This window comes from Salvelinus namaycush, chromosome 3, assembly GCF_016432855.1.
Source record: "Salvelinus namaycush isolate Seneca chromosome 3, SaNama_1.0, whole genome shotgun sequence".
Classification (NCBI taxonomy): Eukaryota; Metazoa; Chordata; class Actinopteri; order Salmoniformes; family Salmonidae; genus Salvelinus; species Salvelinus namaycush.
The window spans coordinates 88,706,073-88,729,973 of record NC_052309.1 but is presented as its reverse complement, the minus strand read 5'-3'; the positions used below and the strand labels follow the sequence as shown (position 1 = coordinate 88,729,973).

At 45.9% G+C, this 23,901-nt stretch overlaps 1 protein-coding gene across 1 annotated transcript in view; it reads right to left on the bottom strand.

Moving 5' to 3' along the window:
* Positions 1–8,457, bottom strand: part of hs3st3b1a (heparan sulfate (glucosamine) 3-O-sulfotransferase 3B1a) — a 24,192-nt gene extending 15,735 nt beyond the window's left edge. Inside the window, exon 1 of the mRNA XM_038988695.1 lies at positions 7,952–8,457. Within this exon, the coding sequence (XP_038844623.1) occupies positions 7,952–8,457 (506 nt within the window). The remainder of the gene's footprint in view (positions 1–7,951) is intronic.
* Positions 8,458–23,901: the final 15,444 nt, after the last annotated feature.

Sequence of the window (23,901 nt, the reverse complement as noted above, 5' to 3'; positions counted from 1 at the left end):
GTCTACTACTATCTACCACCTCAGAGGGGAGGATTCACCAGGACTATAGAGTCTACTACTATCTACCAGCTCAGAGGGGGGGATGCACCAGGACTATAGAGTCTACTACTATCTACCAGCTCAGAGGGGAGGATTCACCAGGACTACAGAGTCTACTACTATCTACCAGTTCAGAGGGGGGGATTCACCAGGACTATAGGGTCTACTACTATCTACCAGTTCAGAGGGGGAGATTCACCAGAACTATAGGGTCTACTACTATCTACCAGCTCAGAGGGGAGGATTCACCAGGACTATAGGGTCTACTAATATCTACCAGCTCATAGGGGAGGATTCACCAGGACTATAGAGTCTACTACTATCTACCAGCTCAGAGGGGAGGATTCACCAGGACTATAGAGTCTACTACTATCTACCAGCTCAGAGGGGAGGATTCACCAGGACTATAGAGTCTACTACTATCTACCAGCTCAGAGGGGAGGATTCACCAGGACTATAGGGTCTACTACTATCTAACGGCTCAGAGGGGAGGATTCACCAGGACTATAGGGTCTACTACTATCTACCAGCTCAGAGGGGAGGATTCACCAGGACTATAGGGTCTACTACTATCTACCAGCTCAGAGGGGAGGATTCACCAGGACTATAGGGTCTACTACTATCTACCACCTCAGAGGGGGGGATGCACCAGAACTATAGGGTCTACTACTATCTACCACCTCAGAGGGGGGGATGCACCAAGACTATAGGGTCTACTCCTATCTACCAGCTCAGAGGGGAGGATTCACCAGAACTATAGGGTCTACTACTATCTACCACCTCAGAGGGGGGGGATGCACCAGGACTATAGGGTCTACTACTATCTACCAGCTCAGAGGGGGAGATTCACCAGGACTATAGGGTCTACTACTATCTACCACCTCAGAGGGGGGATTCAACTATCTACCAGCTCAGAGGGGAGGATTCACCAGGACTATAGGGTCTACTACTGTGGGAACCACTCACTGGATAAGAGGTGATGGTATGCAGACACAGAATAATCTGGCAACATTTCTGTTAGACAAGTTCCAGACATGAATCAAAGAGAACAGCTTCTTAGAAGGAACGATGAGGCCGTTCTTTGGCCGTAGATACCGGTGGAACTTTCTCTTATCAACCGTGTAAAAGACGTCCTCATCACTCTCTCTCTCTCTGTGCACTCAGTGCCTTCTTCACTGTGCTCTTATGTCCAATATCTCTACAGCATTCCTGTCAACACAGATAATGCAAAGGAAGGTTTTCCCATGCTCTCCTCCCCTCCTTTTCTATCCACTCCTCGACTCTTCTCATACCAGCAATATGCAGCAGCAGGAATCAAGGCCACCTGATTAACGGTTGGAAGAAGGCCCAGGTCTAGAGAAAAGATGAGAGGAGAAGGGCGGAGAGGAGGCGTAATGTGTATGCTCTCCTCTGGTCTTACATTTTAGTCATTTAACAGACGCTCTCATCCAGAGCGACTTACAGGAGCAATTAGGGTTAAGTTGCTCATGGGCACATCAACAGATGTTTTACCTAGTTGGCTGGGGATTCGAACCAGCAACCTTTCGGTTAGCTACTTGCCACCCATAGATCTGTTACTTTCAGCCTTGCGCTACCGCATAGCAGTTTTATCACTCTCTGCCTTCCTGCTGTTAACAGAACAACAGAACCAACACCTCTGTCAGGGTGGCAAGGATGGATAAATGAGTTATACATTTTGATCCTTTAGCAGACTGTCTTATCCAGAGAGACTTACAGTCAGCAGAATAAATGTTCAGCAAAATGTGACAAAATATTCTGGGAAAGAAACTTCTTCCTGCCCCAAACAATTTGTTTCCTGCTAGGTGATGTGTTTGATCAATTACTTTGGTAATCCAACTCATGGCTCTATCCTAGCTGCTGCAGGGATGTACAGGTCTACAGTCTGACAGGATCTGATCAGTAATAAGAGGATAGAGAACTAAACAACAACTCCAGGAGGACAGAGAAGGAGAGACCTAAACAACATCTCCAGGAGGACAGAGAAGGAGAGACCTAAACAACAACTCCAGGAGGACAGATAAGGAGAGACCTTAACAACAACTCCAGGAGGACAGAGAAGGAGAGACCTTAACAACAACTCCAGGAGGACAGAGAAGGAGAGACCTAAACAACAACTCCAGGAGGACAGAGAAGGAGAGACCTTAACAACAACTCCAGGAGGACAGAGAAGGAGAGACCTAAACAACACCTCCAGGAGGACAGAGAAGGAGAGACCTTAACAACAACTCCAGGAGGACAGAGAAGGAGAGAACTAAACAACAACTCCAGGAGGACAGATAAGGAGAGACCTTAACAACAACTCCAGGAGGACAGAGAAGGAGAGACCTTAACAACAACTCCAGGAGGACAGAGAAGGAGAGACCTAAACAACACCTCCAGGAGGACAGAGAAGGAGAGACCTTAACAACAACTCCAGGAGGACAGAGAAGGAGAGACCTAAACAACAACTCCAGGAGGACAGAGAAGGAGAGACCTAAACAACAACTCCAGGAGGACAGAGAAGGAGAGACCTTAACAACAACTCCAGGAGGACAGAGAAGGAGAGACCTTAACAACAACTCCAGGAGGACAGAGAAGGAGAGACCTAAACAACAACTCCAGGAGGACAGAGAAGGAGAGACCTTAACAACAACTCCAGGAGGACAGAGAAGGAGAGACCTAAACAACACCTCCAGGAGGACAGAGAAGGAGAGACCTTAACAACAACTCCAGGAGGACAGAGAAGGAGAGAACTAAACAACAACTCCAGGAGGACAGATAAGGAGAGACCTTAACAACAACTCCAGGAGGACAGAGAAGGAGAGACCTTAACAACAACTCCAGGAGGACAGAGAAGGAGAGACCTAAACAACACCTCCAGGAGGACAGAGAAGGAGAGACCTTAACAACAACTCCAGGAGGACAGAGAAGGAGAGACCTTAACAACAACTCCAGGAGGACAGAGAAGGAGAGACCTAAACAACACCTCCAGGAGGACAGAGAAGGAGAGACCTTAACAACAACTCCAGGAGGACAGAGAAGGAGAGAACTAAACAACAACTCCAGGAGGACAGATAAGGAGAGACCTTAACAACAACTCCAGGAGGACAGAGAAGGAGAGACCTTAACAACAACTCCAGGAGGACAGAGAAGGAGAGACCTAAACAACACCTCCAGGAGGACAGAGAAGGAGAGACCTTAACAACAACTCCAGGAGGACAGAGAAGGAGAGACCTAAACAACAACTCCAGGAGGACAGAGAAGGAGAGACCTAAACAACAACTCCAGGAGGACAGAGAAGGAGAGACCTTAACAACAACTCCAGGAGGACAGAGAAGGAGAGACCTAAACAACAACTCCAGGAGGACAGAGAAGGAGAGACCTAAATAACAACTCCAGGAGGACAGAGAAGGAGAGACCTTAACAACAACTCCAGGAGGACAGAGAAGGAGAGACCTAAACTGAACTGAACCACAATGTGTCCATGTTCTTCTAAGTGTCTGACAAAGTGCTGTGGTCTGATGACCTCCAATAAAACCCCGGGTTTTACCACCTGAAACGACAGTTTCCGTCCCTGGTTGATAATAGTTTGATGAGAGATTAACTTTAGTTTTCCAGCTATTGAACTCCGACAAGTAAAAGTAGGTCTTAACCAATACCGTTCACACAGCTGAGTCTGCTGAAAGTCAACTATTTTGGGAATGTTCAGAAACAAATGTCAGCATATTTCAATACCTACTGCAGCCCTATACACCCCCCATTGGGCCCTTTCCTCCTTCTCAACAGATGTTCTGTTCTTTTCCTGCCTATCAATATGCTGATGCATCGGATTTAGCTGGGAAGAATCTACATGGATGGCTTTCCTGCTTCTTAAACCATTTTATTCCCCTGTGTCCATAAAAACTACTAAGGGTTTGTAGTCAGCAAAAAGAAAACCAAGTGGACTTGTATGAACTACCTGAAGGGAAATGCAACTTCTCCCTCTGGAAGACCTCAGGAGGAGAGTCAACTTTCAGAACAGAATAGAGAACACTGAGGCTTAGTGTTAACAATCTGTCCATCCTGCTGGCCTCAGAGTTCCAGAACCCAGAGTTCCATTTGCAGGCAACGTTCCGAAGGATTCAAGCTGTGTTCGTTGAAAAAGCACTTTCCCGCTCCTGAGGGACATTTGCATACAAGGTAAAGTGAAGAGAAACCCTGTTTCACTCTAATGGCCCTGTTCTATTATCACCAGGGTTAATATAAACCCCAGGGGTTCCTCTGCTGCTCTTTCAGACAGCTGTACACCCCCACCGCCGCTGCAGATTCTAAAGACTCACTTTCAACTTACTGCCCTCTCTCTGGCTGCGTCTCCAACGGCACTCTATTTCCTAGAAAAGGCACTACTTTTGACCAGGGCCTATAAAGCTCTGGTCAAACGTAGTGCAATTTATAGGGGATAGGGTGCTATTTGGGACTCAACCCCATCTTTCTCTATATATACCTATCCCAAACCCAGCTCCGACCCAACTCCGACCCAGCTCCGACCCAGCTCCGACGCAGCTCCCACCAAGCTCCCAACCAGCTCCCACCCAGCTCCGACGCAGCTCCCACCAAGCTCCCACCCAGCTCCCACCCAGCTCCCACCCAGCTTCCACCCAGCTCCCACCCAGCTCCGACCCAGCTCCCACCCAGCTTCCACCCAGCTCCCATGCAGCTCTGTTTGGGGTTAGAATAACTGTTTCCCTTCCTCTGACAACGTCAGTGAGATAGCAAGCAGAGGATTAGAATACAACCAATCATTGTTTCACAAAAAAGGAACTCTGGAAACTGACGAGAATAGAAAAACCCCACACTGTCAAATTTCAACAAAATGGGTTTGTTTTCCAGGATCACTTCATGCCTTTTGATTCCAGCAGCATGTGGTGCCCAGATGTCTTCCTCTCTAAATTCATAGTATCAAGAAGAGAATAAGTCAAGAAGTCTAACTGGGAAATAAAACAGTGACTTATAGAGAAATGAGGAGGAAGGTTGGAATGGAAAAAAACATTCCCACGGCCTTTGGGAGCTCCCTCCTCCCGCACTCCCTCCCTCCTGTATGAGTGAGCGTGCAGCCTACAATTTGTCTGGCAGCTCCTGTCTTTCTGCCTCTTGCTGTAAGCATGTCTATATTATGTGAAAGCGTGGCCAACTGGCTATATCTGTGGCCGGAGTCCCCGCTGCGCCAGGCCTTGGCCATAGAAATAGAAGGACTAGATGAGAATCCCCTTTCAAGGCGACCATATTGTGTGTTGTAATTATTCTATGTGTATGGCCTCTCCTCTCTGTGTCGCTCTAGACTGCAGGGTGGGGGGCTTCTACAGTACCGTTGGACCAACAGTGTGGAGATGTGGGCAGCAGAGATCAATGCCTCCACGGGGGACGGGCCTGGACCAGGCCACCCAGCAGAGCTGCTCCTCAGCCCCCTCTCCACGGGGGACGGGCCTGGACCAGGCCACCCAGCAGAGCTGCTCCTCAGCCCCCTCTCTCCCCTGCACCTCCTCTCCCCAGGCAACTGACTGATAATTAGACAGTGGTGAAGGCTTTACGAGAGCTAGTCAAGCCTCACCATACCCTCTCCCTGTCCATCCCCTCCTAAGGATAAAGTTAGGACCAACACTGAAATAACTAACCTCATGGTAAGAGGACTATCCTCCATGGTGAAAGAGTTGGGCCAGCTCAAGTAACCCTGAATAACTGGCACCCTTTCTGATCATCTAGAATGTTTTAACAGTAAGTTTACTGGTTGGTATGTGGATGACCATGTGACTTCAGCCCTCCCTCCCTCCACTGTGACTTCACTAAAAGACAGAGTAGAGGGAAATGACTCTGTTGATCCAGGGTGGTGACAGTCACTAGTGATGGTCATTAGTACAGAACCCTGTGGGGTTTCCCCCCCTTCCCTCCCTCCCTCCCTCCCCAGTCCCTGAACAGAAGCATCATTAAGGGGTGTCTGTAGTGTTCCTTGGCTGTCTGAGGTCACGGTGCTCTGGTCTGACAGGGGTCTGAATGGTCTGGCTGGGCTTTACTCAAGCTGAGGGGTTTTAATTAACCTAACAACCACTCCAGGCAATCAGCTACAGGGTTCTTTCATTACATCCTACAGATACAACTGCACTGTGTTTCCCCACTGTGGATACTTACTGTAGGCCTACACAGTTATGAACCTGCAGCTCTAATGTGTTTAGAAATACCAGTTCTGAGCCAGAGGATGAGCTGTTACATGTTCACCTTCAACTAACATAAGTTGTCAGTTGTCATTCAGACGTTATTGTCTTCCATCTCATTGTCTCCGCCAACAGCCTCCAGCTTCTCAACACAGATCATGATACATCGGTTTGCCGTTCTGATGGAGCGCTGACTGATCGAGTAATGAAATACGATGCTAATAGACTCCATAAACCACCAGAGGAAGAAACTGTCCGTTCCTTGCTGAATGTGATCTCTTTTTTTCTCAGTCAGTGAAGATGCACTAAACCCCCCCCCCCCCCCCCCCCCCCCTGGCCCCGCCCCCTCCCGCCCCGTCACAGTGCGTTGGTCAACCTCAACACAAATGTCCTAAAACTGTCCAGAAATTCTTGGAGCAGCTTAACCCAGAAGTCCTTTGAACGTTGCTCCCTTCACATCTTCCATCAGATTACAGTAAGGGGACACATTAAAGGAGTTCCGGTCCTTCACATCTTCCATCAGATTACAGTAAGTGGACAAAACTGAATGGAAGCTGTAGAATGTTTGTCTGACCTCTAGAAGGAACTGTCAAACAAGTCAGTTTCTATGTGTCATTTAAGGTGCATAATCGAATATGGGCCCTTTTATTAGGCCAATATAGTCCCAAATGGCAGCCTATTCCCACTTCTTTTGACCAGAGCCTACGGGTGCCATTTGGGACTCTGCCTATGACTCAGGACTATACTTTATATGGACTCTTTTATTACACCAAGGTGGTATTTAGATTTTATTGAGTTGGGAGTCAGCTGTTAGAGTGATACATTCCTCAGTTCACACTTATCCCACTGTGAGGAGAGACTTCTAGCTTCATTATCACTTTATTACAGCTTTATTGGCCCAATGAAAATGTGTTTTATTTTCACCTGAACAGGATATACATTCAGAAAACACATTCCATTGGATACCCATAGTGTCTGCACATTCATGGTACAGTTTTTCAGAACTACTGTAGGCCTATATTCACCAACCACACGAGCCACAATGAATGGTCACTACTTTAATTAACTTAACTTGGCTACAGGCACTGATTACTTTAACTAATTGTTACCATTGTGTGGAGTAGGCCTATTTCTATTCTATATGTGTGTGTGTGTGTGTGTGTGTGTGTGTGTGTGTGTGTGTGTGTGTGTGTGTGTGTGTGTGTGTGTGTGTGTGTGTGTGTGTGTGTGTGTGTGTGTGTGTGTGTGTGTGTGTGTGTGTGTGTGTGTGTGTGTGTTTAAATCCATGCTAATCAATCTGGTTATTTTTTCCACTCAGCACAATGGCCATATGTCCATCTAATCTTAGTGTTGCATGTTATCTTAGAGGCGTGTTTAAAGACACTGTGTGAATTAGTCCTCCAATAGGTATGTGAAGAGATGTAGAGGCCAGAGAACATACTATTCTAAAGGGAGATATTCTTCCCCGGCAGCCTGCAGGTTTTGTTTGATGTTCTTTGTGAGTCTCTAAAAATAACGGTGTTTGTCAGAAACCCATTCATCGACAAGCCTGTGACATATGTATGTGTTATAGACGGAATAGTAGCCTACAAATGAAGATGGATACAAAATAAATTACATTAAATAGATGGGCTCAATTAAATGGCAAATTATGAATTATTTTAGTAGTATATACATAATTCGTTTCTATTCTAATCAGTTAACGTTATTAAGTGTATGAAATGTACCTGTACCACTCCAGTCCCTTGTCATAGTTCCGATCAAAGAAGTGCGGCTCGGCCCCAACAGCTCTGATGTCGGGATGAACCCGGAGGAACTCCAGCAGCGCCCGTGTGCCTCCCTTCTTCACCCCGATGATAATCGCCTGGGGCAACTTCTTACTCTCCACCGGCCCTGACTCGTTGAAGAGACTTGACACGACATTATTATCCAACGTCCTCTGCTCGCTTCGAATCTCATCCCAGTCCTCCCCTCCTCTGCTGTCCAAATCATTCTCATTATTTAACAAGTCCCTGGATGATGCGCCGAATAACGGATCTAAAGAATCTAGCGGATCTTCTTGGTGTTCGGATTCCAAGTCCCCTTCGTTTTGGAGTCTGGTTAGAGTCTTGTTAGGGTCAACTTTTTCGAGATGTTGTGAATGTTTACTGCTGGCTGTACTGACCATCAGACTTGGCATGGTTGAACAGTATCCGACGCAGCAATATATCATATACACCCACAGGAACAACATGATGCAGAAAACAAATAGTTTATTCTTCACGGGGGATGACGAGACAACATGCAGGTTCTGATATATTGGGCTATATTCCATAGGACAGTCGGGCGAGACGAGTCATAATCCAAAAACGCATATTGGCTAAAGTTATTCGCTCCTCTTCCACTGCAAAAATCCTGCTGAAATTGACATAATTCCACAACTTGCCTATAAGTTGTTTATAACGGACTTCTTATTATTTAGTGATGAATGCATCTCATTTCCAGCTCCATTCATGCGGAATTACAAACGAAACGAAAAGATACTCGGGTCAGGTGTGTCCGCGCCCTGTGCGTAAAAAGAAATTCGGTTGTTTCCCATCACTTGGCCAACAGGCGTGTGAGCGAGAGGGAGCGCACTACGGCGAATAGATGAGTAGGCTACATCCCATTCAACCCGTTTAGGCTTGGGGCGTATGATTGACAGTAGAGCCGACCAATCCTAGAAGACTATAGTGAGAGATAATTATCTGTTGCTTTATTTCCAATGAGGAGTTATAGGCCAATAAACCCTTCACACGTCATGGCTACGTGCGTCATAGTCACCTTATAATGTAGGCTGATTATAACTGTGTTATAAGTGTTTAATGTTAAAAACTTAAAAATATGATAGACTTTTTTTTAACATAAAATCATTTTAAAAATCTACATTTCAATTGTTATTTCTTTACTTTACTTTAACAGACTGAAATTATTGAAGGAAATTAACTTATGTCACTGAAGTGTGCCTATTGGCGAAGTAGCCGAATCCTCTATCCAACCCGCTGAAATGCAAAAGCAAATATTATGATAGCGTTTTAAACATCCTTTTATACATCCCAAACATATGGATAACATGGCAGCGTCAACACAACATCTGTTTACTGCCATTGGAATTAGCATCAGAATATCCACCGCTAGAACAAGTGCTTTTCTGCCTGACCAGACAAGACAATAGTCTTATGCGGAGCGATCAGCACGACGTTCTGAAAGGACGTGGCACGACGCGGGCAGATGTCCTGAATCTCCTGCGGTTCCAGGGTGAATGGCTAGTTTGTAAATTGCATTCTTTCACTGCGTAACAGCGGTAGGGTGTCACGGGTTGTAGCTACTCGACTTAAGGCGGTTTCTGTACCCTCCTGCCAGCCGGTAGTCAAGATGCGCGTGTAATGTACAGTTTAACAAGTATAGGCTACAAGTGGTGTGTGTGCAAGTGAGTCTGTCTGTTTGTGTGTGTGTGTGTGTGTGTGTGTGTGTGTGTGTGTGTGTGTGTGTGTGTGTGTGTGTGTGTGTGTGTGTGTGTGTGTGTGTGTGTGTGTGTGTGTGTGTGTGTGTGTGTGTGTGTGTGTGTGTGTGTGTGTGTGTGTGTGCTTGCGTCCATGCGTGTGTCTGTGTGTGTGTGGTGTGTGTGTGTGTACCTCTTCTTGTGTGTGTGCTTGCATCCATGTATGTGTGTGTGTGTGTGTGTGTGTGCTTGCGTGCGTGCGTGCGTGCATGCGTGCGTGCGTGCGCGTGTGTGTGTGTACCTCTTCTTGTGTGTGTGTGTACCTCTTCTTGTGTGTGTGTGTACCTCTTCTTGTGTGTGTGTGTACCTCTTCTTGTGTGTGTGTGTGTACCCCTTCTTGTGTGTGTGTGTGTACCCCTTCTTGTGTGTGTGTGGGCCAGGGAAGGTCAGGGGGCAGCAATTGTGTTCAGATGGATTATGAGGATTACTGAAGAGCTTGTGCCATGCCAGTCAGTCTCACCAGAACCACCACACTGACACTGTAATCCCCTTATCTCATCACACACACACAAGGCTAGATATGGGGAGGGCTTGTCTGTCCTTGTGTGCGTGTGTGCGTGTGTGCGTGTGTGCGTGTGTCTGTGTGTGTGTGTGTGTGTGTGCGCTCTGTGTTTATCTGAATCCATACATCCAGGCATGTTCCAACAGGAAAACCATTTTTTTCTCAGCAGACCTACTGGAGATGACTTTGACTGTTATAAAGCAGGAGTCAGACAGTTATATGGTATACGTTTGATAATGGCCCACAATTACTGGGTTAAGGAGTTGTAGTCCTTTACATCTTCAATCAGATTACAGTAAATGGGCACATTAAAGGAGTCCTGGTCCTTCACATCTTCAATCAGATTACAGTAAGTGGACACATTAAAGGAGTCCTGGTCCTTCACATCTTCAGATTACAGTAAGTGGACACATTAAAGGCGTCCTGGTCCTTCACATCTTCCATCAGATTACAGTAAATGGACACATTAAAGGAGTCCTGGTCCTTTACATTTTCAGATTACAGTAAGTGGACACATTAAAGGAGTCCTGGTCCTTCACATCTTCCATCAGATTACAGTAAGGGGACACATTAAAGGAGTTCCGGTCCTTCACATCTTCCATCAGATTACAGTAAGTGGACACATTAAAGGAGTCCTGGTCCTTCACATCTTCCATCAGATTACAGTAAGTGGACACATTAAAGGAGTCCCGGCCCTTTACATCTTCCATCAGATTACAGTAAGGGGACACATTAAAGGAGTTCCGGTCCTTCACATCTTCCATCAGATTACAGTAAGTGGACACATTAAAGGAGTCCTGGTCCTTCACATCTTCCATCAGATTACAGTAAGTGGACACATTAAAGGAGTCCCGGTCCTTTACATCTTCCATCAGATTACAGTAAGGGGACACATTAAAGGAGTCCCGGTCCTTTACATCTTCCATCAGATTACAGTAAGGGGACACATTAAAGGAGTCCCGGTCCTTTGTTCTTCCATCAGATTACAGTAAGGGGACACATTAAAGGAGTCCCGGTCCTTTACATCTTCCATCAGATTACAGTCAGTGGACACATTAAAGGAGTCCCGGTCCTTTACATCTTCCATCAGATTACAGTAAGTGGACACATTAAAGGAGTCCTGGTCCTTCACATCTTCCATCAGATTACAGTAAGTAGACACATTAAAGGAGTCCCGGTCCTTCACATCTTCCATCAGATTACAGTAAGTGGACAGATTAAAGGAGTCCCGGTCCTTTACATCTTCCATCAGATTACAGTAAGTGGACACATTAAAGGAGTCCTGGTCCTTCACATCTTCCATCAGATTACAGTAAATGGACATATTAAAGGAGTCCCGGTACTTCACATCTTCAGATTACAGTAAGTGGACAGATTAAAGGAGTCCCGGTCCTTTACATCTTCCATCAGATTACAGTAAGGGACACATTAAATGAGTCCTGGTTCTTCACATCTTCCATCAGATTACAGTAAGTGGACACATTAAAGGAGTCCTGGAGTCCTACTTCCTCTCTTCTCTCGCGTGCTCATATCAGTCACCATCACAAGAACAACTCATCAACTCATAAACTACAAGTGCATGAATGATCATCTCAAGACCTCATCGGTATGAACAGAGAAGTGGAACATTTGTTTTTGAGGGAATTGTATGAGGTTACATTATTGCATTGTTACAGTTTTTACCAATTGTTTTTACACAATAAATCTGGCCCATGAGGCACAATGACACAAACCTGTAATTTATTTAGCAGAACTATACAGCCAATCTGCAATACTACTGGCATGTTGTGCTTTACACTCAGATTGCAATTCTATAACAAACATTTGGCAAAACCTTCACAACTAAAATATTGTGTGCAAATGAAAAGCAACACTGTTCAACATTTTAAGATCAATTATTTAAATGATCTCTTTCACATGTGCAAACACTAATGGCGTAAATGTTCACTTTGCAGTCAGACCTTTGGAATGGATAAAGGTGAGCACTCCTGTGTTTTGAGAACAATGGAAGCAAACTTGTCAGAGAGAGGTAGAGGTAGAAGGAGAGGTGGAGGTGGGGGTACCAGTGGAGGTGGAGGTGGAGGTAGAGGTAGAGGTAGAAGGAGAGGTGGAGGTGGGGTTGGGGTACCAGTGGAGGTGGAGGTGGGGGTAGAAGGAGAGGTGGAGGTGGGGGTGGGGTACTGGTGGAGGTAGAGGTGGAGTGGGGGTACCGGTAGAGGTGGAGGTAGGGGTACCAGTGGAGGTTTAGGTGGAGGTAGAGGTAGAGGTAGAAGGAGAGGTGGAGGTGGGGGTGGGGTACCAGTGGAGGTGGAGGTAGAAGGAGAGGTGGAGGTGGGTTGGGTAGTGGAGGTGGAGGTGGGGTAGAAGGAGAGGTGGAGGTGGGGGTGGGGTACTGGTGGAGGTAGAGGTGGAGGTGGGGGTACCGGTAGAGGTGGAGGTAGGGGTACCAGTGGAGGTGGAGGTGGAGGTAGAAGGAGAGGTGGAGGTGGAGGTGGGGGTGGGGTACTGGTGGAGGTAGAGGTAGAGGTAGAAGGAGAGGTGGAGGTGGGGTTGGGGTACCAGTGGAGGTGGAGGTGGAGGTAGAAGGAGAGGTGGAGGTGGGGGTGGGGTACTGGTGGAGGTAGAGGTGGAGGTGGGGGTACCGGTAGAGGTGGAGGTAGGGGTACCAGTGGAGGTGGAGGTGGAGGTAGAAGGAGAGGTGGAGGTGGGGGTGGGGTACTGGTGGAGGTAGAGGTGGAGGTGGGGGTACCGGTGGAGGTGGGGGTACCAGTGGAGGTGGAGGTGGAGGTGGAGGTAGAGGTAGAAGGAGAGGTGGAGGTGGAGGTGGGGGGGGGGTACTGGTGGAGGTAGAGGTGGAGGTGGGGGTACCGGTAGAGGTGGAGGTAGGGGTACCAGTGGAGGTGGAGGTGGAGGTAGAAGGAGAGGTGGAGGTGGGGGTGGGGTACTGGTGGAGGTAGAGGTGGAGGTGGGGGTACCGGTAGAGGTGGAGGTGGGGGTACCAGTGGAGGTGGAGGTGGAGGTAGAGGTAGAAGGAGAGGTGGAGGTGGAGGTGGGGGTGGGGTACTGGTGGAGGTAGAGGTGGAGGTGGGGGTACCGGTAGAGGTGGAGGTAGGGGTACCAGTAGAGGTGGAGGTGGAGGTGGAGGTAGAGGTAGAAGGAGAGGTGGAGGTGGGGGTGGGGTACTGGTGGAGGTAGAGGTGGGGGTACCGGTAGAGGTGGAGGTAGAGGTGGAGGTGGAGGAAGACCAAGAACAAGGAGAGAAATCTCTGATGAAATCTGGGCGACTGTGGTGGACCATGTGGTCAACCGTGGTTTGACTTTGAGAGAGTCTGGGCAGAGAGTGCAGCCCAATCTGAGCGGCTTCACCGTAGCATCCATCATCCAGACGTTCCACAATGAGAAGAGGTTTGTACTGCAGACATTGGACCTCTAGTACTTTTACTACTTGACAGTAGAACAACATAAAGCACAGTGAAGACTGGAGATTCCAATACATACTGGAAGGGGAAACAAAGTATATGTTTCATGTATTACTGTATGTATGAAATTGGGAGCTATACTAATTTGTAACATGTTTATCTTGTATACTGTATTATTGTGGTGTTTACTGTACTGGATGCTATTTTGTGTTTGTAGAACTGAAAGACGACAACCACGTGTGTCACGCTCGTTGATGGAAGTAGACCAGGGCGCAGCATAGAGTTCCACATGTTTTATTCCGATGAAACTCAAACAGAAATAACAAAGAGCAACGAAACGTGAAGCTATGTAGTGCTCGCAGGCACCTCGACATAGACAGGATCCCACAAAGCACAAAGGGGAAATGACTACCTAAATATGATCCCAAATCAGAGACAACGATAAACAGCTGTCTCTGATTGGGAACCATACCAGGCCAACATAAATCACTAATCACCTAGATGACCCACCCTAGTCACTATCACGCCCCAACCCACATAGAGAATAAACAGCTCTCTATGGTCAGGGCGTGACTACGTGGTGGTAGAACACGTCTGTTTACAGACCAACAGGAGGCTGCCATTGTGCAAATGGTAGATTCAAATAATACCATAAGACTGTGGGAATTTTTTTTATTCAATTTAGCGAAGACGAGGAGGAGGGGAAGGAACATCATTGGTCAATGCGCCATCATTGAGGTACCCGGCCAGCGCGGGGGGAAATGTCACCATATGCGCAGCTATGAGCCACAATGGAGTCCTCCACCGCCATGCCACCCTTGGACCGTACAACACTGCCCATCTTCTTAATTTCCTGAACAACTTACAATACAATCTTTTTCAGCCAGAGCAGAGAGGGCCAGGTGATCCTGAGCAGGAAATGTAGGTTCTAATTTGGGACAACGTGAGTTTCCATCGTGCTGCTCAGGTCCACAACTGGTTCCATGACCATCCCAGGTTTACAATTCTCTATCTCCCATATTCCCCATTTCTCAACCCCATTGAGGATTTGTTTTCAGCATGGCGGTGGAAAGTGGATGATCGCAAACCCCATGAACGTATGGTCCTTCTCCAGACAATGGAGGAGACCTGTGTTGACATTCTGTCAGAGTCCTGTCAGGGGTGAATGTGTCATGCCAGAAGACATTCCCCTGCTGTCTGGCCAAGGAAAATACTGTGAAGTTGATGAAAATCTGTGGCCGGACCAAAACAACAGACATGACTGATTTTGTTTTCTCAATGGAGGATTTATTTCTTGACTTATAATTTATATTTGACAGTTTCTTCATAGGACTATTTTTCTTCCTTTACATATGCAAAATATATTTACTGTATGGTTGCATTTTTACTGTATGTGTGCTTACAGTATGCTGCTTGACATGTACTGAGTCATGTTGAAATATAAAACAGACATTTTTACATTTGTGTTCCTTTCTTGTTTGAGTACACAAACAATATCCAGTATAACAACAAAAGTCTTTACACTGAAATAGGTTCTAATAGTAGTGTTTTGAATACGTCACATCAGTGGGATCTGGGTTGTCACTAAGTTAGAACCATTTGATGTGTGCGTCTCATTAGTAAGCAGGGAGTACTGTACATGATTTTGATTAATGTGTTTTATTTTGCAAGATGTCTGTGGTGTTTGGAGAAATTGGCTAACAGTGTTTAGAGTTTTGAGTACCTGAGATGTAGTTTCAGAAAATGTGTGTTAAAAGTTGGTAAAAACTGTTAGGGGGGAAAAGCATACAACCACAAAGTGTTGTTGGTCTTCCTCTAAATATAGCGATGCTGTGACTGACGAACCATCTGGGTTTCTTATCACCTCATCCTGGAAACACATTATTGTGGCAGAGTGCAGATTTCAGCACCTCACAGGATTCTGACAGGCTTTCCCACAGTGTTCAAATGACAGAGGGTTACCACGTGGTTACAGATGTATTAATGACAGGGTAAACAGGGTTACAGATGTATTAATGACAAAGGTTTACCACAGGGTTACAGATGTATTAATGACAGGGGGTTACCACAGGGTTACAGATGTATTAATGACAGGGGGTTACCACAGGGTTACAGATGTATTAATGACAGAGGGTTACCACAGGGTTACAGATGTATTAATGACAGAGGGTTACCACAGGGTTACAGATGTATTAATGACAGAGGGTTACCACATGGTTACAGATGTATTAATGACAGAGGGTTACCACAGGGTTACAGATGTATTAATGACAGAGGGTTACCACAGGGTTACAGATGTATTAATGACAGAGGTTTACCACAGGGTTACAGATGTATTAATGACAGAGGGTTACCACAGGGTTACAGATGTATTAATGACAGAGGGTTACCACAGGGTTACAGATGTATTAATGACAAGGGTTTACCACATAGTTACAGATGTATTAATGACAGAGGTTTACCACAGGGTTACAGATGTATTAATGACAGAGGGTTACCACATGGTTACAGATGTATTAATGACAGAGGTTTACCACGTGGTTACAGATGTATTAATGACAGAGGGTTACCACAGGGTTACAGATGTATTAATGACAGAGGGTTACCACATGGTTACAGATGTATTAATGACAGAGGTTTACCACGTGGTTACAGATGTATTAATGACAGAGGGTTACCACAGGGTTACAGATGTATTAATGACAGGGTAAACAGGGTTACAGATGTATTAATGACAGAGGTTTACCACAGGGTTACAGATGTATTAATGACAGAGGGTTACCACAGGGTTACAGATGTATTAATGACAGAGGGTTACCACAGGGTTACAGATGTATTAATGACAGAGGGTTACCACAGGGTTACAGATGTATTAATGACAGAGGTTTACCACAGGGTTACAGATGTATTAATGACAGAGGGTTAACACAGGGTTACAGATGTATTAATGGCAGAGGTTTACCACGTGGTTACAGATGTATTAATGACAGAGGGTTACCACAGGGTTACAGATGTATTAATGACAGAGGTTTACCACAGGGTTACAGATGTATTAATGACAGAGGGTTACCACAGGGTTACAGATGTATTAATGACAGAGGGTTACCACAGGGTTACAGATGTATTAATGACAGAGGTTTACCACAGGGTTACAGATGTATTAATGACAGAGGGTTACCACATGGTTACAGATGTATTAATGACAGAGGGTTACCACAGGGTTACAGATGTATTAATGACAGAGGGTTACCACAGGGTTACAGATGTATTAATGACAGAGGGTTACCACAGGGTTACAGATGTATTAATGACAGAGGGTTACCACAGGGTTACAGATGTATTAATGACAGAGGGTTACCACAGGGTTACAGATGTATTAATGACAGAGGGTTACCACAGGGTTACAGATGTATTAATGACAGAGGTTTACCACAGGGTTACAGATGTATTAATGACAGAGGGTTACCACGTGGTTACAGATGTATTAATGACAGGGTAAACAGGGTTACAGATGTATTAATGACAGAGGTTTACCACAGGGTTACAGATGTATTAATGACAGAGGGTTACCACAGGGTTACAGATGTATTAATGACAGAGGTTTACCACAGGTGTTACGGCAGATTTCCTCCTCTTCGTCAGAAGAGGAGGTGTATGGATCGGACCAAAACGCAGAGTGGAAAGTGTCCATGATTTATTAACAATAAACTGAACACTACACGAAACAAAATAACAAAAGAGAATCAAACCGAAAGACAGTCCCGTGTGGCACGAACACTGACACGAAATACAAACACCCACAAACACACACGTGAACCCCGGCTGCCTAAGTATGATTCTCAATCAGGGACAACGATTGACAGCTGCCTCTGATTGAGAATCATACCAGGCCGAACGCACAAAACCCCAACATAGAAAACAACACATAGACAACCCACCCAACTCACGCCCTGACCATACTAAATAAATACAAAACAAGAGAAACCAGGTCAGGAACGTGACAGAACCCCCCCCTTAAGGTGCGAACTCCGAGCGCACCAGCTAAAACTCTAGGGGAGGGTCTGGGTGGGCATCTGTCCGCGGTGGCGGCTCTGGCGCGGGACGTGGACCCCACCTTAACAATGTCTTTGTCCGCCTCCTTAATCGCCCCCGTGGCCTTCTATGAGCGGCGATCCTCGCCGCCGACCTTGGCCTGGGGACCCTAGCCATGGGTCCCGAATGCACGGGGAATTCCGGCAGCACCGGACAGGCGGGAGACTCCGGCAGCGCTGGAGTGAAGGGCGCCTCTGGCAGATCCTGGCTGGCGGGCGGCTCTGGCGGATCCTGGCTGGCTGGCTCTGGCGGATCCTGGCTGGCTGGCTCTGGCGGATCCTGGCTGGCTGGCGGATCCTGGCTGGCTAGCTCTGGCGGATCCTGGCTGGCTGGCTCTGGCGGATCCTGGCTGGCTGGCTCTGGCGGATCCTGGCTGGCTGGCTCCGGCGGATCCTGGCTGGCTGGCTCCGGCGGATCCTGGCTGGCTGGCTCCGGCGGAACCTGGCTGGCTGGCTCCGGCAGCTCCTGGCTGGCTGGCTCTGGCAGCTCCTGGCTGGCTGGCTCTGGCAGCTCCTGGCTGGCTGACGGCACTGGCAGGTCCTGTCTGGCGGACGGCACTGGCTGCTCCTGTCTGGCGGACGGCACTGGCTGCTCCTGTCTGGCGGACGGCTCTGGCTGCTCCTGTCTGGCGGACGGCTCTGGCTGCTCCTGTCTGGCGGACGGCTCTAGCGGCTCGGGACAGACGGACAGCTCTGACGGCTCGGGACAGACGGGCAGCTCTGACGGCTCGGGACAGACGGGCGGCTCAGATGACGCTGGGCAGGCAGGCAGCTCAGACAGCGCTGGGCAGGCAGGCAGCTCAGACAGCGCTGGGCAGGCAGGCAGTTCAGACAGCGCTGGGCAGGCAGGCAGTGCAGGACGGGCAGGCAGCGCTGGGCAGGCAGGCAGCGCTGGGCAGGCAGGCAGCGCTGGGCAGGTAGGTAGGGCTGGCCAGGCAGGCAGCTCAGACTCTGGCTGCGCTGGAGAGGAGGAAGGCTCTGACAGCGCTGGACAGGTGGGAGCAACTGGAGAGAGAAGACGGAGAGACAGGCTGGTGCGGGGGGCTGCCACCGGAGGACTGGTACGTGGAGGTGGCACCGGATATACCGGCCCGTGAAGGAGGACACGCGCTCTTGAGCACCGAGCCTGCCCAACCTTACCAGGTTGAATGGTCCCCGTAGCCCTGCCAGTGCGGCGAAGTGGAATAGCCCGCACTGGGCTATGCTGGCGAACCGGGGACACCATTTGTAAGGCTGGTGCCATGTACGCCGGCCCGAGGAGACGCACTGGAGACCAGATGCGTTGGGCCGGCTTCATGACACCCGGCTCGATGCCCAACTTAGCCCTACCAGTGCGGCGAGGTGGAATAGCCCGCACTGGGCTAAGCACGCGTACTGGGGACACCGTGCGCTCCACCGCATAACACGGTGTCTGACCAGTACGACGCCCTCTCACTCCACGGTAAGCACGGGAGTTGGCTCAGGTCTCCTACCCGGCTTTGCCACACTCCGCATGTGCCCCCCCCAATAATTTTTTGGGTCTGACTCTCGGGCTCCCAACCCTCTGGTTACAGATGTATTAATGGCAGAGGGTTACAGATGTATTAATGACAGAGGGTTACCACAGGGTTACAGATGTATTAATGACAGAGGGTTACCACAGGGTTACAGATGTATTAATGACAGAGGTTTACCACAGGGTAACATATGTATTAATGACAGAGGGTTACCACAGGGTTACAGATGTATTAATGACAGGGTAAACACGGTAATTCCTATTGAGGTGCTTCATTCAGTCATTCTCTATTAACATCATACCTTTTCTCATTAAAAATACACAGACACACACGCACACACACACACACACACACACACACACACACACACACACACACACACACACACACACACACACACACACACACACACACACACACACAACCACACAGACAAGAAGACAGACACACACACACAAAACACACAAGAAGACACACACACGCACACACACAAGAAGACAGACACACGCACACACACACACACAAGAAGACAGACACACACACACACACACACACACACAAGAAGACAGACACACACACACAAAACACACACAAAAACACACACAGACACACACAGACTGAGGACATAGGAGATCTCAGACGATGAGACAGTTCAAGAGGACTGGTTAATGACCTCATCTTTCACATCCAAAACACTTCCTACAAACCAAAACAACTCAATGAGAAATACACACGACACACCATCAGGACGTAGACACGCTAAGACCTGCAGTGATCACCGACACACACACACATAAATACATACTCACAGACACGCACTAGAAACAAAGTGTATAAACGCTAAGCCCTCACAGTGATGACAGGGCTATAAGACATGCGACAACAGCAGATCAAGACACTGCTCGGCATGCTTTAAGTCCTCATAAGTCTCTCTCTCTCTCTCTCTCTCTCTCTCTCTCTCTCTCTCTCTCTCTCTCTCTCTCTCTCTCTCTCTCTCTCTCTCTCTCTCTCTCTCTCTCTCTCTCTCTCTCTCTCTCTCTCTCTCTCTCTCTCTCTCTCTCTCTCAAAGGTCTTTATTGTCATGGGAAACATATGTTAACATTGCCAAAGCAAGTGAAATAGATAATGAACAAAGGTGAAATAAACAATGTAAAATCAACAATAAACACAACTTCTTAGGGATCAGCGTCCCGTTAACGGGACAGTTGTAAATCATGCAGCGCCTTATGTCACCATCACAGATTTTAGAGAAACAACAAATATCGGTACATAGAAGTGTCTTATATCGGCTGAAAGCTTAAATTCTATTGCTATTGTTTGAGGAGAGCTCCTAACAACTAAACACTTTTTTCACCGCGATAGGTTTGATAAATTCACCTCTGAAGGTGAAATGTGTACTTACATTCTGAAATCTTGCTCTGATTTATCATCCAAAGGGTCCCAGAGATAACATGAAGTGTTGTTTTTTTAGATAAAATCATTTTTCATATCCTAAAAAGGTCTATATAGCATGCACGATCGATTTTGTATTTGCACTCATTCAATTTGCAAAGAAAGGAATCTGTGAAAATCTAACCCTAAACGTTGTTTCACGTTGCTATGTATTCCTCAGAGATCCTAGAATGTAACCAGACTTCACTATATCATTAGGGGTGTAGTATATCCTATAGGTCACCAAATTTGGTCAGAGAGCGACGCCTTCATGGCACGCCGATGACGCGGCCTGTCTTTATTTGATCGACTGCATCTTTGTCAAATAAGCACCAATCGGGGTCAAACAAAGCTAGCTAGATAGCCAATGAGCTGGGCTTTACAACTGATACACTCCACAGACTCTCCTAAAACTGAGGCTGCGCACCAAATGGCACTATTGGTCAAAAGTTGTGCACTACTACCCATAAGAGCTCTGGTCAAAAGTAGTGCACTATATAGGGAATAGCGTGCTATTTGTAATACGTCCGTCGTCGGAATGAGACCAAAGAGCAGCGTGGAAAGTGTTCATCGTACTTTATTAGAATGAGCACCAAAAACAACAAAAGGGGGAAAAAACGAACGTAAAGTTCTGCAGGGCTACACAGCTACTGTGCAAAAACAACATCCCACAAACTAGGGTGAAAAAACAGGCTGCCTAAGTATGATTCCCAATCAGAGATAACGATAGACAGCTGCCTCTGATTGGGAACCATACCCGGCCAACAAAGAAATAGAAAAACTAGAATGCCCACCCAAATCACACCCTGAGCTAACCAAATAGAGAAATAAAAAGACTCTCTAAGGTCAGGGCGTGACAATTTGAGACTTCAGAACACATCCAGGGTATGTAAACACATGATCTAATTGGGGATTGCACTTAAATCTCTTCTAGTTTGTCTGGATTGAAGTTGGCCTGTTTGCTTTTTAGCTATTTTTATTCAATATGAGCAAATGTAACAGCAGAAGAACAGGATAAGTTGTCATATCCACAGTATGATACATGTCTGTGAAATTGTTCTGCTATGTGGACAGTAGATATATTGGTGGTGCTGAGAGTGGCAACATCAAAGACATTACCAATTCCTTTTGATAATATATCTGCTAAGATACGATACAACCCCCATTAGTTAACAGTTTTGGTACCGTCCATCTCAAAGCATGAACGGTCGCTAACCTCAAGTTGAGCAATGGACTCAAGAACCGTGTGATAGTGACACCAAGCCTCAGTACTACTGACTAACATTACTCAGTACTACTGACTAACATTACTCAATACTACTGACTAACATTACTCAATACTACTGACTAGCATTACGCAATACTACTGACTAACATTACGCAATACTACCGACTAACATTACTCAATACTACTGACTAGCATTACTCAATACTACTGACTAACATTACCCAATACTACTGACTAACATTACTCAATACTGCTGACTAACATTACCCAATACTACTGACTAACATTACCCAATACTACTGACTAACATTACTCAATACTACTGACTAACATTACTCAATACTACTGACTAACATTACTCAATACTACTGACTAACATTACTCAATACTACTGACTAGCATTACTCAATACTACTGACTAACATTACTCAATACTACTGACTAACATTACCCAATACTACTGACTAACATTACTCAATACTACTGACTAACATTACTCAGTACTACTGACTAACATTACTCAATACTACTGACTAACATTACTCAATACTGCCGACTAACATTACTCAATACTGCTTACTAACATTACTCAATACTGCTTACTAACATTACTCAATACGACCGACTAACATTACTCAATACTGCTTACTAACATTACTCAATACTGCTTACTAACATTACTCAATACTGCTTACTAACATTACTCAATACTGCTTACTAACATTACTCAATACTACCGACTAACATTACTCAATACTGCTTACTACCATTACTCAATACTACTGACTAACATTACTCAATACGGCTGACTAACATTGCTCAATACTACTGACTAACATTACTCAATACTACCGACTAACATTACTTGATACTACCGACTAACATTACTCAATACTACTGACTAACATTGCTCGATACTACTGACTAACATTACTCAATACTACTGACTAACATTACGCAATACTACCGACTAACATTACTCAATACTGCTTACTAACATTACTCAATACTACTGACTAACATTACTCAATACTGCTGACTAACTAACCATACCTGTATTACCCAATACTACTAACTAACTAACCATACATTTATAGTACTACTGACTAACTAACCATACCTGTATTACCCAATACTACTAACTAACTAGCCATACATTTATAGTACTACTAACTAACTAACCATACCTTTATAGTACTACTAACTAACTAACCATACCTTTATAGTACTACTGACTAACTAACCATACCTTTATAGTACTACTGACTAACTAACCATACCTTTATAGTACTACTGACTAATTAACCATACCTCTATAGTACTACTGACTAACTAACCATACCTGTATTACTCAATACTACTGACTAACTAACCATACCTGTATAGTACTACTGACTAACTAACCATACCTGTATTACTCAATAATACTGACTAACTAACCATACCTGTATAGTACTACTGACTAACTAACCATACCTTTATAGTACTACTGACTAACTAACCATACCTGTATTACTCAATACTACTAACTAACTAACCATACCTTTATAGTACTACTGACTAACTAACCATACCTGTATTACTCAATACTACTAACTAACTAACCATACCTTTATAGTACTACTGACTAATTAACCATACCTTTACAGTATTACTGACTAACTAACCATACCTGTATTACTCAATACTACTGACTAACTAACCATACCTGTATAGTACTACTGACTAACTAACCATACCTTTATAGTACTAGTGACTAACTAACCATACCTTTATAGTACTAGTGACTAACTAACCATACCTTTATAGTACTACTGACTAACTAACCATACCTTTATAGTACTACTGACTAACTAACCATACCTTTATAGTACTAGTGACTAACTAACCATACCTTTATAGTACTACTGACTAACTAACCATACCTTTATAGTACTACTGACTAACTATCCATACCTTTATAGTACTACTGACTAACTAACCATACCTG